The sequence below is a fragment of the Peromyscus maniculatus genome, chromosome 10, assembly GCF_049852395.1.
Source record: "Peromyscus maniculatus bairdii isolate BWxNUB_F1_BW_parent chromosome 10, HU_Pman_BW_mat_3.1, whole genome shotgun sequence".
NCBI classification, from domain to species: domain Eukaryota; kingdom Metazoa; phylum Chordata; class Mammalia; order Rodentia; family Cricetidae; genus Peromyscus; species Peromyscus maniculatus.
In genome coordinates, this window is record NC_134861.1 from 86,281,626 (window position 1) to 86,296,453 (window position 14,828).

Genomic DNA, 14,828 nt, shown 5'->3' on the forward strand with positions numbered 1-14,828 from the left:
AGGAAGTCTGTCCAACTGGAAGTAGAATTTACTAAGGAATGTACAACTTGTGGTTAAAATGTACAAAACAAAATAAGACAAAACAAGACAAAAAGAAGCATGTCCAAGGGAGATGGCTCAGCAGGTCGAGGGGACAGCTCAGGGCCTTGATGACCTGAGCGCTGTCCCTGGATCCGTATGGTGAGGGGGGGAGAACCAAATCCTGAGAAGAGTCCTCTGACCTTCCTGTGCATGCTGTGGGACGTGCACATAGATATACCTGATTTGTAAGCTCAAAATAGTTTTTATGCTAAGATAGTATTTAATATTTTTATGTTGTCTTTTTCTTTATTTTCCTTAGAGCAAACGAAAGCAATGAAAGGAAGCTATCCTAGTAACCACCGAGTGTTCTAACCGAGTGTTACTAACCACAGAGTGTTCCCAGTTTCAAGGGAAAAACAGTCAGTTTCATGTTTTAATAACCTTGCTTCAGAAGAACAGGTCACTGATTTTATTAAATATTCTTGATACTTTATGTTAAAAGTTGGGAAATAAGGCTGGGCGGTGGTGACGCATAACTTTAATCCCAGCACTCAGGAGGCAGAGCCAGGCGGATCTCTGTGAGTTTGAGGCCAGCCTGGTCTACACAGTGAGATCCAGGAAAGGCACCAAAACTACACTAAGAAATCTCTTGAAAACAACAACTACAACAAAAAAAAAGTTGGGAAATATGGATATAATACAACAGTAATTTTGTAAATACCATTGTGTGCTGACTTTCAAGGTATAGTGATTGCTTTTTTTCATGAAATACATTGGTTTTACTTGGAAGAAAAAGTCATAAACTATGATTATTTAGACACGGGGATCTGTGAGATACTTTCCCATGAACTTAGCTTGTCATGTCAGAGAAAGCAGTTGGCAGTATTTGCAGCACTGGGAAGACTCCGTATTTCAGGGAGAAATTAAAACTTGAAGAGACAAGTATCATTTATCAATAGATTCATAGTTTCCTAACACTTACTTTCTGGTGGTGTGGCTTAAAATTTTACAAATGCTTTATACCTTTCAAATGTGGTGTTTTTGATAATGTATAATAAAATGCTTTAAATGTTTGGATAATCTGTAAAACTCAGTGAGCCAATGTTTTTCATGTGGCCAAAGCTTAATATATATGTGTGCGCGCGCGCGCGTGTGTGTGTGTGTGTGTGTGTGTGTGTGTGTGTGTGTGTGTGTAAACCCTGTGTAGATGAAAAACATATTCAAAATATAGAGAAGTCTAATGGACTTTAATGTGTCACAGTATGAAAATGGCATTAACATGCTCTTAGGTTCCACACTGTGGCTAACTCTTAAGAAGCCTTGCCTTGTTGAACACACGGATGCGGCAGAAAAGAAGAAACTCTGCAGTTACCTGAAGGGCTATGAAGATGCTGTTCTTACATAGACATTTCAGAGTTCTTATAGGTTTCAGCAGTGCCAAGGGTCCTGAGACCACAATGTTTGGGAAACCCTGCCATGAGCTGTGCCTGTGTAGACTTAGGGGGACAAATGCCACTGCCAGTGGCTTTGGGTAGCAGTGAGTCTAATTTGTCTAAACACTGTCATGATGTTTGTCAGGATTTCACTATTGATCCTACTTTTTCATCAACATCATCATTGTCATCATCATCATCATCATCATCATCATCATCATCATGTTTTAGCCTACACAAGCCTCGTTTGCTGAAATTCTTTGTCTAGGCTCAGTCATAACATTTTCTGTGCACTTACACCCATCTGGAGTACAGTCTGCAGATGGAAAACTGCAAGTTCAAAGGTTAACGACTTTCTTTTGGCCACACATCCTTCAGTCTCATTCACACTATCCCTCACTCTTCCGCTGTCAATCTGTCGCTGCTCTGCCCATGGTGGCACCTGCTGGTCATATTTACCAAAAAGCAGCTAACCAATTTAAATGGCCTGCACGTGTAAAAGCCTAAAATCTACAATGGGATGCAAAGGATGACAAGAATGTGAACTAGCTCGATATATTTACGTTTGGTATCTGTTGTTATGATAACTAACTAAGACATCTTGGGCCAGGTAAAATATATTCTACAATAAATCCTGGTTCTTTCTTTTCCTTTTGAGAAATGTGATGTGGGCTGGAGCTGAAGCTCAGTAGTGTAGTGGGTGCCAGCATGTGCAAGGCTCTGGGTTCCAGTCCAGTGCTAAAATGAGAGAGACAGAGAGAGAGAGAGAGAGAGAGAGAGAGAGAGAGAGAGAGAGAGAGAGAGAGAGAGAGAGAGAGAAACAGAAAAAGAGTATTAAATGAAGCTACTCAAAAAGTTTAAGATATGCATGTGGCCAGGCCAGTATTTTATTTTTATTGGACGGCACACACCAGTCTAGCGTATTAACTCAATTAAGTTTTAACTAGTTTGAATAAATGGTTCCATTGTGTGCATAGCCTCCAAGCAGCCAGCTTCTTCCTTCTTGAGATATTTAAAGAGTTTTAATCCTTAATTAAAAATTACTGACACATGGTTTATTGTTCTCAGCGCGATCATGCAGCTTCCAACGCTGCTGTTTAAGTCAGGTCAACAACCGCGCTTCATCCTGCCCTTTCAAAACTGCCCCGTTCAGGCACTCACTTCTCAGCGAAGTTCTACAACCGTGCCATCGCTTTTCATCTATTTTGTCCTTAGTCTTAAATGCCAAAGAACTATAGTTCAAAAGGGAAAGCAAAGCTTTGGGGACGAGTGATGTAGACCCAGAGGAAATGTGTTTGCCGTTCAGCTTGTGGAGAGGAAGTGAAGCAAAACTAAAATATAGCGAGGTCTCGAGGCTGCTGCCTCCCTGCCTTGGAATAGCAGCAAGGGCGGAAAGGGGGCTCTAAGAGGCAGGAGAGCCTTCCATGCTGTTTATTTGCAGCACTAACCATTACCCCTCCCAGAGGTCCCGTCCGACCGCTGTCTATGACCGCAACCATTGCAGCGGGCAGTAAGGGGTTCTCACTGCCCAGTGGCTCCCCAAATGTTTTTGTATGAACTCTAAAGTTTCTTCTCCAGACATTTACTGGCCCTCAGATTGTGGCAAGCCTTTCATGTATAGTATGTGTTCTGTCCTTGGGATGAGGTTTAGAGGAAGCTCCCCCAAGTCTTCCCTATCTTGTGCTTTGAAAGCACATCACTGTTGGTTTCTCAGTGAGAAAGTAATTGGACTCAGGATGACTCACATCTTGGGTCTTCATCATACCTGATTTAGATGACAGATGAGAACTTGGATGTGGAGCTGGTGCTACAACAGCTTAAGACTCTTGGATCTGTTGGGGGTGGGGTAATGTATTTTGCATGGGAGAGAAAATAAGATGGGATTTATGGACTAAGTAAGTGCTCCATGGCGGGTGGTCATGTCAGAGGAGCTGAGCATGGCAATTGAATTCAGCAGATTGGCCCACTAGGAAACAAAACCCTGACAGGCAAGGCCCGGCGGCCTCGGCCCCAGAATGTCTCTTGCTACTGCTGTGTCTTTGCAGGTTTGCCGCTGCTGTTTTCCTCTGGTATCTGGCACAGTGTGAATGGTATGGGGAGATCCCCACTGCCCTTAATGTAGTGTGATCATCTCTTGGAAATATCCCATTCTACTGGGCATTTTTACCTGTGGATTATTATGAAGATGATTTCCTCCTAAGCTATACTGTTTAACTGAAGCAATGATTTTATACAATAGTAGTGTTAGTTTAAATAGGATTTTGATGATTGGGGTTTTTTTAAATAAATATAGTAAGGAATTGTGATAGGGGTTAGTGGAAAAATCAACATAGGTAAAGGTGGGATAAAATGTTGCCCCTGCCTCTGATAAAGCAGAGGATAAAAAATAAAACAAGGAAGTGTCACACAGCTAGAACACATGAGCTTCTATTGAGGAGCTGTATAGACTGTGGCTTAGGTTAATGATTAAGAAGAACAACTGAGTCCCAGTAGCCCAGCTAGTTGAAATTCTTTTAATCTTAATTTGGGGAGATGTGTTCACATGTTATGGCGTACATCATAGCTGAAACAAAGCTTTGAACATAACTTAAGTTTAGACAAAGAATTTTTTTGTCAAATAACTTTGAGGTGAAAAACCCCTAGAAAACAATCTAAAATTCACAAGGAGACATAGCTGAGTGATGGATTCATTAAACTTAGACAGAAAAACCTAAGCAGCCCAATTATTATTAGTTGACATACCTTCCTTGCTAGGATTGGTTAGTGATCAAGGATGATGATTAATTCCTTGTACCCATTTCTGCCCTCAATCTCCTGATATATGAAACTATTGATGAGTGGGTATGCACCCTAAAGATTTAAAGTAGAGCTGACTGGTTGTTTTTCATATATAAATGTTTAGGTTTGTGATTCTTTTAAGATTTCTTATAAGATTATCTTTCAAGATAGGTAACAAAGTGATTGATCCTTTGTGACTGCAACATGCAGCCTGCCAGTAAAAGAACTGGCTGAGAAAAAAATGCCCTGCTTACTCACATTCTTTTATAGATCTATAACAAGCTGCTTAGATGTAATGTATATGAGTTCTTGGGATAACTTTGTTTTAATCATGTAAGGGAAATGGAAAATGTACTTTTACCTGTATTCATTATAATCATTTCACTTGAAAAATAGAATGTAACCACATTGTAATTTTTATATTGCCTCAAAGATTTTGTTGGGGTATATAAGCTGTAGAGGAAAAATAGTCATAAAAAGACAGAGTACAGTAGAAGGAAACCATCATGAGAATGCATGTGTGTCTTTTCCATTACCCCCTCAGATTAAAAAAGTCTTAGTACACCGAATCTGTGCATCCCCTTTGAGGCCCGCACTGCTGGAGGCTGGTCCTCATGGCAGCAGAACTCCACACACATTTCAGATTCATACATTGAAGCTTTGACTGCCAGTGTGACTTCCGAGTTTGAAGATAGCATTTTTAAGGAGGTAATTAAGGATAAATTAGGTTATAATAGTGGCACCCCAATCCAGTAGGACTGGCGCCCTTATAAAGGAATAAAACCCATGAATATACCACAGATAAAAGGTCATATGAGACTATAATCCAGAGTATAGGCATTGTCAAACCAAGGGGAGAAAAACAAACAATCACAAATCAACTCTGCAGCACTTTTGTCATAGTAGTCAACTTCTGTAATTTTGGAAAATAAAATTTGCTGGACCTGGTTGTGTAGATCTGTAATCCCAGCTACTTGGAAGGCTGAAGCAGGAGAATAACAAGGCCACCATGGGCTACAGAGAAAGTCTAAGCCTAGCATGAGCAACTTAGCAAAACCCTGCCTTAAATAGAGAGTAAAAAGACAGCTGTGAATGCTGCTCTGTGGAAGAGCAATTACCTAGAATACCTAAGGCAATTCACTCTTTAGTACTCTGCCACTGGTGTAAAAGCCTCCAAAACCTTAGCACAACTGGCACCATGTTATAGGCTCTAATCTGACCTTAGAATCCAGCACACAGGCCCCAACACCTGCCAAAATGAGAACAAATACCTAATCTATCAAAGACCTAGTCTGTAGATGAAAGTTTTTCTGTGTCCAGCCCAGTTCTGGACATAGCCGCTCAGATCCAAGCAAACACACAGAGGCTTATATCAATTGCAAATTGCATGGCCATGGCCTATGGCTCAAGCTTCTTGCTAGCTAGTTCTTATAACTAAACTCAGCCCATTTCTATTAATATATATGTCACCACATGTTCCATGGCTTTACCTGTGTGCCATTACATGCTGCTCCCTGGATGGCAGGATGGTGTCTCCTCTGCCTCTGCCTTTCTTCTTCCTGTCTCTCTCTTGGATTTATTGCCTGGCTATATCCTGACTCACCATAGGCTAAAGCAGCTTCTTTATTAACCAATCATAGCAACACATATTCAAAGCATACAGAAAGACATCCCACAACATTAGTCCATAGTTCCAGGATCTGGGAAAGTGCCTAACTGGACTAACCTTGCTTTTTGACCTCTGTAGCTTCACCTCTCCCTAACTTTTCTTGCTAATTGAAGTGTGTCAACCAGATGTAGTTTTTGTGTATATAAGGCAAGGAATGGTGAGGCTCGGGGCTGCATGATTTAGGCAAGTTCCCCATGCAGTCACCACCCAGCAATACAAACTTTCTATTCGGCTTTAAGAGTGTCCATGTGTTCTCTGGTGGAATTACCTTACAACACTGGGATAGAATTGAAAGGAAGGGAGGGAGGGAGGGACAGAGGAAGGAAGGAGGAAAATACTCTGCTTCTTAAGACATTCAATGTATAGTGTATCATTATGGCAGACTTAGAACACTAATACAGAATCTGACAGGTACCAAGAGAGTAGAGTCCTTATTTGGCCAGTGGTAGAGAGGAGATGCGGACCACATCTCCAGTCACTATTACATTATCTCACACAGCTCTATCGGCCAAATTATTTACTCTTTCCTTAACCATGAGACTAAAGTTCTCGAGATAATATTTCTATGAGTCTGGCATATCTCACCTAACATTGTCTATAAAGTACAATACATCCAGGATGTCTAAAGCTCAGCCAGTCAAGGGTAATGTTTTTGCAAAATGTTGAAAGTCAGTAACACTAGAAATTCATTCTAACAATGATCAAAATGGAATGAAGTCAATAAACAGCTGATTTTTATCCCACTGGAACACTATAAAAGGATCAAGAGAAATCTCTGAAGAAATCTACTTTGGATATAAAGGCACAAATAAACAGTTACATGAACATTTCATCCCTGACCCCACTGACCACGATGTGTTCCCTGATATTATACAGCATAGCATCCTTCAGTTTCCTTCAACTCCAAATGTCTTAGTTCCTTTACTTTCAAATAGAGGATAGTAGTATCATAGAAGAGAAAAATTAGTTTTGACTTTATTAAAAAGAAGGTCTTAGCTTGGGCTCCCTGTAATGAATTATATGGCATATTAATATGAGAAAAAAGTTTAAGATGTGTAAGTGTTACAGCTCTGGAGGGTAAGGTATCCTGGCTGTCAGAAGCCAGCCTTTACCTACAGCTCAGAAGGGGAAGGTATCCTGATTGTTGGAAGCCAGGTTCTATATATAGCTCTGTTCTGGTGGGGGATGGTTTCCCCACGGGAATGTAGCAATCTTGCTCCTGCTCCAATGAATATTGTTACTTCTCTAGTCTCTGCTAAGGGGTGTTCCTCTACACACACACACACACACACACACACACACACACACACACACACACACACAACACAACACAACACAGAAATGTAGCATGAATTGTTAGAAGGTCTTGTTAATAAAATCAAACCCAGAGCCAGGTATTGGGGTGAATACTGGAAGATCAGAGAGACAGAACAAGCCACCTCACCTCACCAGTTCCTCAGCTGATCCTGTTTCCTCAGACTGGAAGCCTCTGTGTCCTCTTTCAAATGGATCTCAGCTGAACTGCTGCTAGAAGCCTAAAAGCGTAACCAGCTAAAAGCTTCTAGTTTCGGGTCTTCACGCCTTATATACCTTTCTGCTTTCTGCCATCACTACCTGGGATTAAAGGCTCACTTTCTGGGATTAAAGGCATGATGAGTCACCATGCTTGGCTGTATCCTTGAACACACAGAGCTCCAGGTAGATCTCTGCCTCTGGAATGCTAGGATTAAAGGTGTGTGCTACCACTGCCTATCCTCTATGTTTAATACTGTGGCTGTTCTGTTCTCTGACTCTAGATAAGTTTATTAGCATGCACAATATTTCGGGGAACACAATACCACCACACAGAAATGTAGCAGTTTGCTCTTACTCTGGCAAAAGTTATTACCTCTCTGCTCTGCTTCACTCTGGCAAAAGAAGGTCTTCACCCAGAATTTGTTCAACAGATTTATTGGAAGGGAGGAATCCAGGAGAGTGGCTGCCTCTGCCAGGGTGAAAAGGCGGCTCCCAACTGAACAGGTACAGGGCCTGTATAGGAATTCTTAGGGATGGAGTTTTTCCAGGATGAAGATTTTCAGGGTAGGATTAGGTCAGTTTTCAATTCCTGAGTTTGGATAAACTCAGAGATTGGCTGGATTTTGTGCTCAGGGATTGGCTGGTTTTCATGCTGAGTTGGTCAGGGGCAGAGTGTGTTTTTTTGGCTCTGGTTTCACGGCCAAAGTGTGTTTCTTTCACTGGCTTTGTTTTCAGGGTCAGGTGTATTTCTTTGACTGGCCCTTTGGCCTTACAACATGCACAGACAATATATACATGGGAGATGTTCATTAAATGAGTAACTCTCAAAGGGGAGGATTTAGTTTAGGCTGAACAGCCATCTTCAAGCGAATAAGTTGATGATAATATAATAATAATAATTAATAATAATAATAATAATAACAATGCTGTTGGGGAAAGCAGCCAGCAAAAGCTTGGGAAAGCAGTATAAAGTTTTTTATATAGACTTATACCCTCTGCTCTCCCACCGATCAATGTGTCTAGTAATTTAGTCATCTTTTTTCTCTTAATACTGACATAGAGACATCCTTACAAATGGGCATGTCCTTTACAAATTCCCCTCTACAGGAGAGTAACTTCTACTCTTCTCCTATTTCTCCCCATTTCTCAAAGTAATTATTATTCCAGAGAGGTATATTTTGGGATGGCATATCTGGTCTCCCCCAGTACCTACCTCATAGTGCAAACAAATGCATGTTTTCTTGCTGCTCACATGGAGTTTTCTCCTCTTATAGAAACATAATGGTTTAATTACAGAAAACAGACTTTCAATATTTTCCTACGGTTAATTCTTCAGTACACAAACAGCAAGTTGTATATGTTTGGCTTGTATTCAAATGTTTGTTTTCTTTTTAAATTGCTGTTAGAGTTTCTGGATAGTTTCCTTAAAATATCATTAAATGAATTTTGGCATGGAACAGAATCTCCAACAATGTTTCAAGTGGTCCTACACATCAAATGGTTCTGCCGTTTTGTGCTGTGTGTTTGTGTGAAAGGTGTTTTCACCGAAGGGTTACAGCAGGAGGAGGAGAGGGGGTGAGATAGGGCATGAGAAGGACTAAAACCCATTACCTACGTGTATGACTCATAAACAATAAAAGGTACCGGTCCACTCTGAAATGCTGGAGGTATTCTGCAACTTGCAGGAACAGTGACAGTTTGATTTTTTTTTCAGGAAAAAAAAAAAAACTATGTTATTTGTATGCAACCTTACTTAAATCAGCCCGTATAAAGAGAAAGGCACCAGCAGTGCCTCCAAGAGTGTCGCTGTCAGGTTCCACCTGTGTGTGGCTGCAGACTCCATGACAGTCAAAGCCCAGATGTCGAAACGCTTCACAATCACACAGGTCAGGTAGACACCGGAAGGACTGAAGACCAGAAGGCTTAAGAGAAGTGTTTAAGACATTGAATTTGACAGTATTTCTGGCCAGGGAGGCAGGAAAGGGGTTCAGTGCTGACTTGCATTATCTTTTGCTTCATATCCCAACAGGAGTCATTACATTTGTGAAGACAAAGGACGATTACGAGTCCTGTGTAATCTATTGTCCAGCCGAGATCTGCAAGTGGTGACGGTGAGGTGAGGCATAGAATTGACCTGACCACAGCTAAAGTGATGAACCCTGACTGAGAAAGAGGAGTCCCTGGCACGAGGAAACGACAGAGCAAATGACAGGAAATCGGTGCTGTAGATGGCACCAAGCTCTTCAAGTCCCTGTAAAGGTTCCTTTGCTCTCCGACTCTCCATTCTAGTTAGCGACTGAGGGGCTACCAGGCTCACACTGTACCAAACTGAAAAGGGAGTGGCATGTAACCGGTATGAGAACTAGGCAAGGCTGGGGGGGGGCGGGGCTAGGTGAAAGGTCAGTTTTGACCCCTCTTTGGAGAAGCCCTGATCTTTGGAGAGGCATTCAAGTACACAGACGGAGCCCATGGAAACATCTGATTACCCTTTGGTAACTGTGAGGCCTGGGCAAGCAAATACATTTATTTCCTACCCCCCAAATGAGGATACAATGTACCCACCTGGGATGATTGTAATGGGAAGTGAATGACTTGACTTGGGTCGTATGTGAATGGACATTGTCCATTGCCTAGCCTATGCCAGTTCTCAAGAAATGTCAACTATTATTATTATATAACAATATAGGATTATATTGTGGTTATGGGCCTGCTGTACAAAGCATTCTTAAACAAGCTATATAAACATAGCGCGTTCCTTAATCTCTCATGCCTTTAGTTTCTTATCTGAGAAATAATTTCATGTCTTTGGGTTAGTACAAGGAACTTCAGCGCAGTAACTAGTCAGACACCTGGTTTCAGTTACCCAGCGATCACGTCACCAGACAGTGGCATTTCTTCTGGTGTGAAGCTGAATAGGGTAGCTCAGGCACCAGGAAGTGCCGCGGGAGTGCGGGGCTGGTGAGGATTTAACGTACACAGAAGGTTGTTTGCAGAAATGAAGGGGAAGGTCTTCATCCCATACTTGGAAAGAAGTGTGTTGATTCTCTGAGGTGACCTCTTAGTCACCTCTCTAAAGGTAATGCGTTTTCGTAGGCAAAACTGAGTTGGATTCCTGAGGGCAGGGACCCATTAGCACTTCATTTTGCCTTGGCTTCTGGAACAGTGCAAGGATCTCTGAGCGGCGGCTGAAGCCACTGAAAACTCGGGCTTAGCGCCCACTGTCCAGCAGAGGCCGCCCTGGGCCGGGACTCCTGGGACTAGTGCGCAGGGAGGGGGAAGGCCAGTGGGTGGCCCTGTCCTCGCAGGAGGGCCAGGTGGGAGGGGTTTGGCGACGGTACAGGCGGGCCCTGGGCTCCGGCAGCTGGGATGGAGCAGAAGTGTGCCTGGCGCCGCAGGGCACACAGCTGACTCTGCGCACCGCCACCGCTTCGCCTAGCGCCGCCAGACACCAAAGCTGCCACCGAAGCTGCCTGGACTGATCGCGCCGGGCGGTCAGCTCCACCCGCTCCTCCCGCAGCCCACCAGGCCAAAGAGGAGCTGCCCGTGACCAACGCACTTGGTCAGCCCCAGGAAACTCTTCCCTAGCCGCGTCCAGCTCGGTACCGAGCGCCGGAGTAACATGGTCTGCAAGGCGCTCATCGCTCTCTGCATCTTCACCGCAGGTACTTGGCGCGCTCCGCGGAAGAGCCAGGCGTGGGGAAGCCGGCACCAGTCTCCGGCTCCGGGAGTTGGGGGGAGGGGGTCGGCGAAATCGAGAAATAAGTCTCCACTGGAAGGTGGTGGGTCTGCAGGGGTGTGCGCACTTAGATTTGAGATGTGCGGTTTTGGTCGTCCTGGAGGGGAGAAAAGACGGGGTCTTTGTGGCGGCAGCCTGTGCCCCCCACAAATTCAGTCTTTGTGAAACAGGTGGCTGGTTAGCTGGCGCGTTAGAACACCGAACCCCGCAAGGAGAGGACTGCTCTCTGCGGCTTCTCTTCTTCGCTGGGGGTCTCAGAGCGCACCTGCCACAGTCCCAGACATCACTTCCTGCCGTGGTTTGTCCTGCCATGGGATACAGAGCCAGGGCAGGGGTCTGATAAAGCCGCTGCTGAGAGGGTTTCAGCATCATGTGCGCTCAACCGGGCTGATTGGCGCTCCAGGACTTAGAGGTCTCTGGAACTCCCGCGTCTCTTTTTACTTAGGCTTAGGATGATGATGCGGCACAGTCTTTGGGGCAGCGGCCCAGGCTGGGGTCAAGCTTGCGATCACTGCTGGCGAACTGCCGGTCTACTGTGGCCAAGAGCCTTTAAAAGATGTGCTCCCTGAATGAAACTAGTAACTTGTCTAAAAGTAAGACACACACCCCCTTCTGCCTGTGCCCTATCCCCAAATATCGCTCTCCGGCTCCACTAAGCAAGCCCCGGATGGTCTAGGGACTTCTAGCAGCCACGACCTTGGGCCGACAACCCAAACCAGCCCGCGGACTGCAAAGATGAAATCAGGCACCACCGTCTCGGGTTGGAAACTTAGATTTTTATCCAGAAAAAGTGTAGCCCAATAAAGGACTATGGATAAGGGACAAGGCACGCGGGGGTGGGGGTGGGGGAGTGTGGGGAGGGGGGAGTAACCCAAGAGTCTGGTCTGTTTAAGAACAGATCCAAAGCCGCATACAAGCCGATTCAAGATTCAAGCGTTAGTTCAAGTGTTTCCCCTCTTGAATTGCTTGGGTTCCTGTAAATATGCCTCCCCACCCCCACCTCCACCCCCACCCCGCCCGAAAGAAGTCACAACTCCTTGAGAAGAATCTGGAAGCTTCCCTGCGGCTCTCAGAGGATAATATGGATTTAGGGGAAAGTTCCCCAGCTTGAGCCAATGGCGTGCCATTTTCTCTACATGCTAACGTCTGGGAGAGCCTTTCATCTGCAAGGTCTAGAGACCTGCTTGCAGATCTTTCCGGAACAGTCAGGCAGCTTCCGTGGCAGTGCTCCGGGGAGAGGAGCGCTTAGACCTGAAAGTGGAATAGCCTTCCCAGCTGGACTGCCTCCAAAGGTAGATCCCTGGTCCACAAAGGGGAGATGAGGACGGGATGAAACGGGAAGGGAACCCATTTAAGAAGCTTAAGAAACCTGCAGTGGGCTAGGATAGATTTTGTTTGCTAAACTGATTTTGCACCTTTATCCTTTATTTATTATTTATTTATTTGTGTACTTAATATTTTTTTGAACAGCTCTGACAGTTGGCAAAACAAAAACAAAAATGGATTAACAAGGAGCTCGGATAAGATGGTTTACTGATGGATTGATGATTGATTGATTGATTGATGTCACTAGTGTTAACTGTTCAGCTGTGCTCTGCTGAGAGAAAAATATTGCCCATTGCCATTCCCCTCCCCCAGAGCCAGGTGGCTGGTGTTTCAGAGACTGGCTGAGCAGCCTCAGCTCTATGCCCTCCAGGCTTCTGCTGGGATCAGGGCCATCAGGTCACAGGTTCCGGAGGCCTAGGAAGATATATTGCCTCCTAATTCATGTTGCTATCCCATACAGGCAGCCATGAGTCTGAGGGCAGCTTTCTCTGGAGTTTGTAAATCTGAATGAATCTTTCCATGGACAGTTTGTTAATAAAACTGCTTACCATAAATAGGCTGGAAAATAATGTCAAAATTATCATAAATACCTCACGAGAGTCTCCGCATTCCAAAGTAAAGCATTTTCAGATTGACATATTTTTCTAGAAGGTTCTGGATAATGGCAGGCATGTTCCGGCAGCTTGTGCTGGAGCTTCTCTGGCAAGCTATTCACCAAAGGATGGCTTCTTTTTTTCCTGTTCTATTTTCTCTCCAGCTTTAGAGGCTTCAGAAAAACTTGAACAAACTCTTAAAGTGATACTTGATTGAGTCAGAGACAGTGTCCAGTAGGGCTTTAATTTTTAGCTTCACAAATCCTCCTGATATATGCGTAGTGTTTATATATATATATATAAAATATATATATTATGTATTATATATATAATATGTATTATATATATATAATGGACACCTGAAAATATGCTTGCATTAATGGCATTCTTGACAGGAGACAGCTCAATATTTGTTCCCTGAATTACCGTTGAAGGGATGTATAGGAGTGCCCCAGTCCTGAGTCTCCAAGGTTTGGCACAGGAACTATGCAGGGAGCGGGGACAGAGACCACTGAGTAACTTTTGCCTCCTCCATCCATTGTCATTGCTGCCCCTTGGGGCTGGGTGGCACCATTCATTTCAAAAACCCCTCAGTGAGATAGATATATAAGATATATAGAAGCATTCAAATGGTCTTTTTAAACACTAAAGAAGACAAAAGAAATTCATTACATAAGAGTAGTCCATATATATATGGAGCCTGTGATCTGGCTTCTCTTGCTCTGGGTTTGCCCTGCCTACCCCAGCACGGGATCAGGAAAAATACAGTGCACCCCATTCCCAGGCACACCCGGGAACACTCATTGGTCCTCTGGTAAGCAAGACCAAGAGAGTTAAAATTTCATCAGCAAGGGATCTGTGTGTGTATGTAGGTGTGGGTGTGTGCGCGTGTGTATACGTGTGTTCTGGACCCATCAGCTCTCTCTTCTCTGCATAACTAACATTGGCCACTGCTCTTAGCCTATGCAAGTCCTCATGTGTGGCAGGCAGGTCAGTGGCTGTATCACAAGCATACTGCAAAAATAGCAGCCCTTTTCCAGGAACGTGTGTGTATCGGAGTGCCAAGGGAGAGCTGCCCGCGTTCCTTTCGCCTGAAATCTGTGGTCCCGGTGAAAGACATGGCATCTTCCTTTGTATGAAGAGACCTGAAAATTGCAAGCTCTTTATATTGTCTTCTGATGCATTCACAGAGGCAAGGAGAAGCAGGTAGATTCTGCAGCCTGACTATTCACAGTACCCAGCCGAGTTCAGACCAAGTACCCTAACCACCCTGCATTTTCTCCTGTTGAAAATTAGAGGAGGGGGTCATCTCATGGGGTTGGTGAAAATGCTAACTGACTGAGCATGCCTACCAGTATGCAGTGCTGGGGACGTGGACAATGCTCAGTAATGTTAGCGCTTGCTGCTCTTAAGCTTACTAAAGATGACCAGACCCGGCACTGAACACACAGGCCACCCTCTCCAAATGCAGAGCGTGTGTTTGCACTTAGACTCTGCAGATCACAGACTGCAGCTCACATGCCAAGGCTGACTGTTCCAGCAAACTCAGTATGCAAATTAGGAAGACAGTCAGTCGGCTGAGCCACTAAAGGCCTAATTTAAAAGGTTAAGACTGTGTTGGTTCAGCCATAGCGCAATGACCAGGAAAGGAAAAAAAAGGATTTAGTTACAATTAAAGTAAAATGAAGTCCTCACCAAGGATTTTTGCAAACTGGTGTATTTAGAAAGCCCAATTCAGCTAAATCTAAAAGGTCAGA

General features: G+C 44.1%; 1 protein-coding gene across 1 annotated transcript in view; it reads left to right on the forward strand.

Moving 5' to 3' along the window:
- The first annotated feature begins 10,678 nt into the window (after positions 1-10,678).
- The window catches only part of Parm1 (prostate androgen-regulated mucin-like protein 1), a 102,952-nt gene continuing 98,802 nt past the window's right edge, over positions 10,679-14,828 (forward strand). The window contains exon 1 of the mRNA XM_006993507.4: positions 10,679-11,078. Within this exon, the coding sequence (XP_006993569.1) occupies positions 11,036-11,078 (43 nt within the window). The 5' untranslated portion in view covers positions 10,679-11,035. The remainder of the gene's footprint in view (positions 11,079-14,828) is intronic.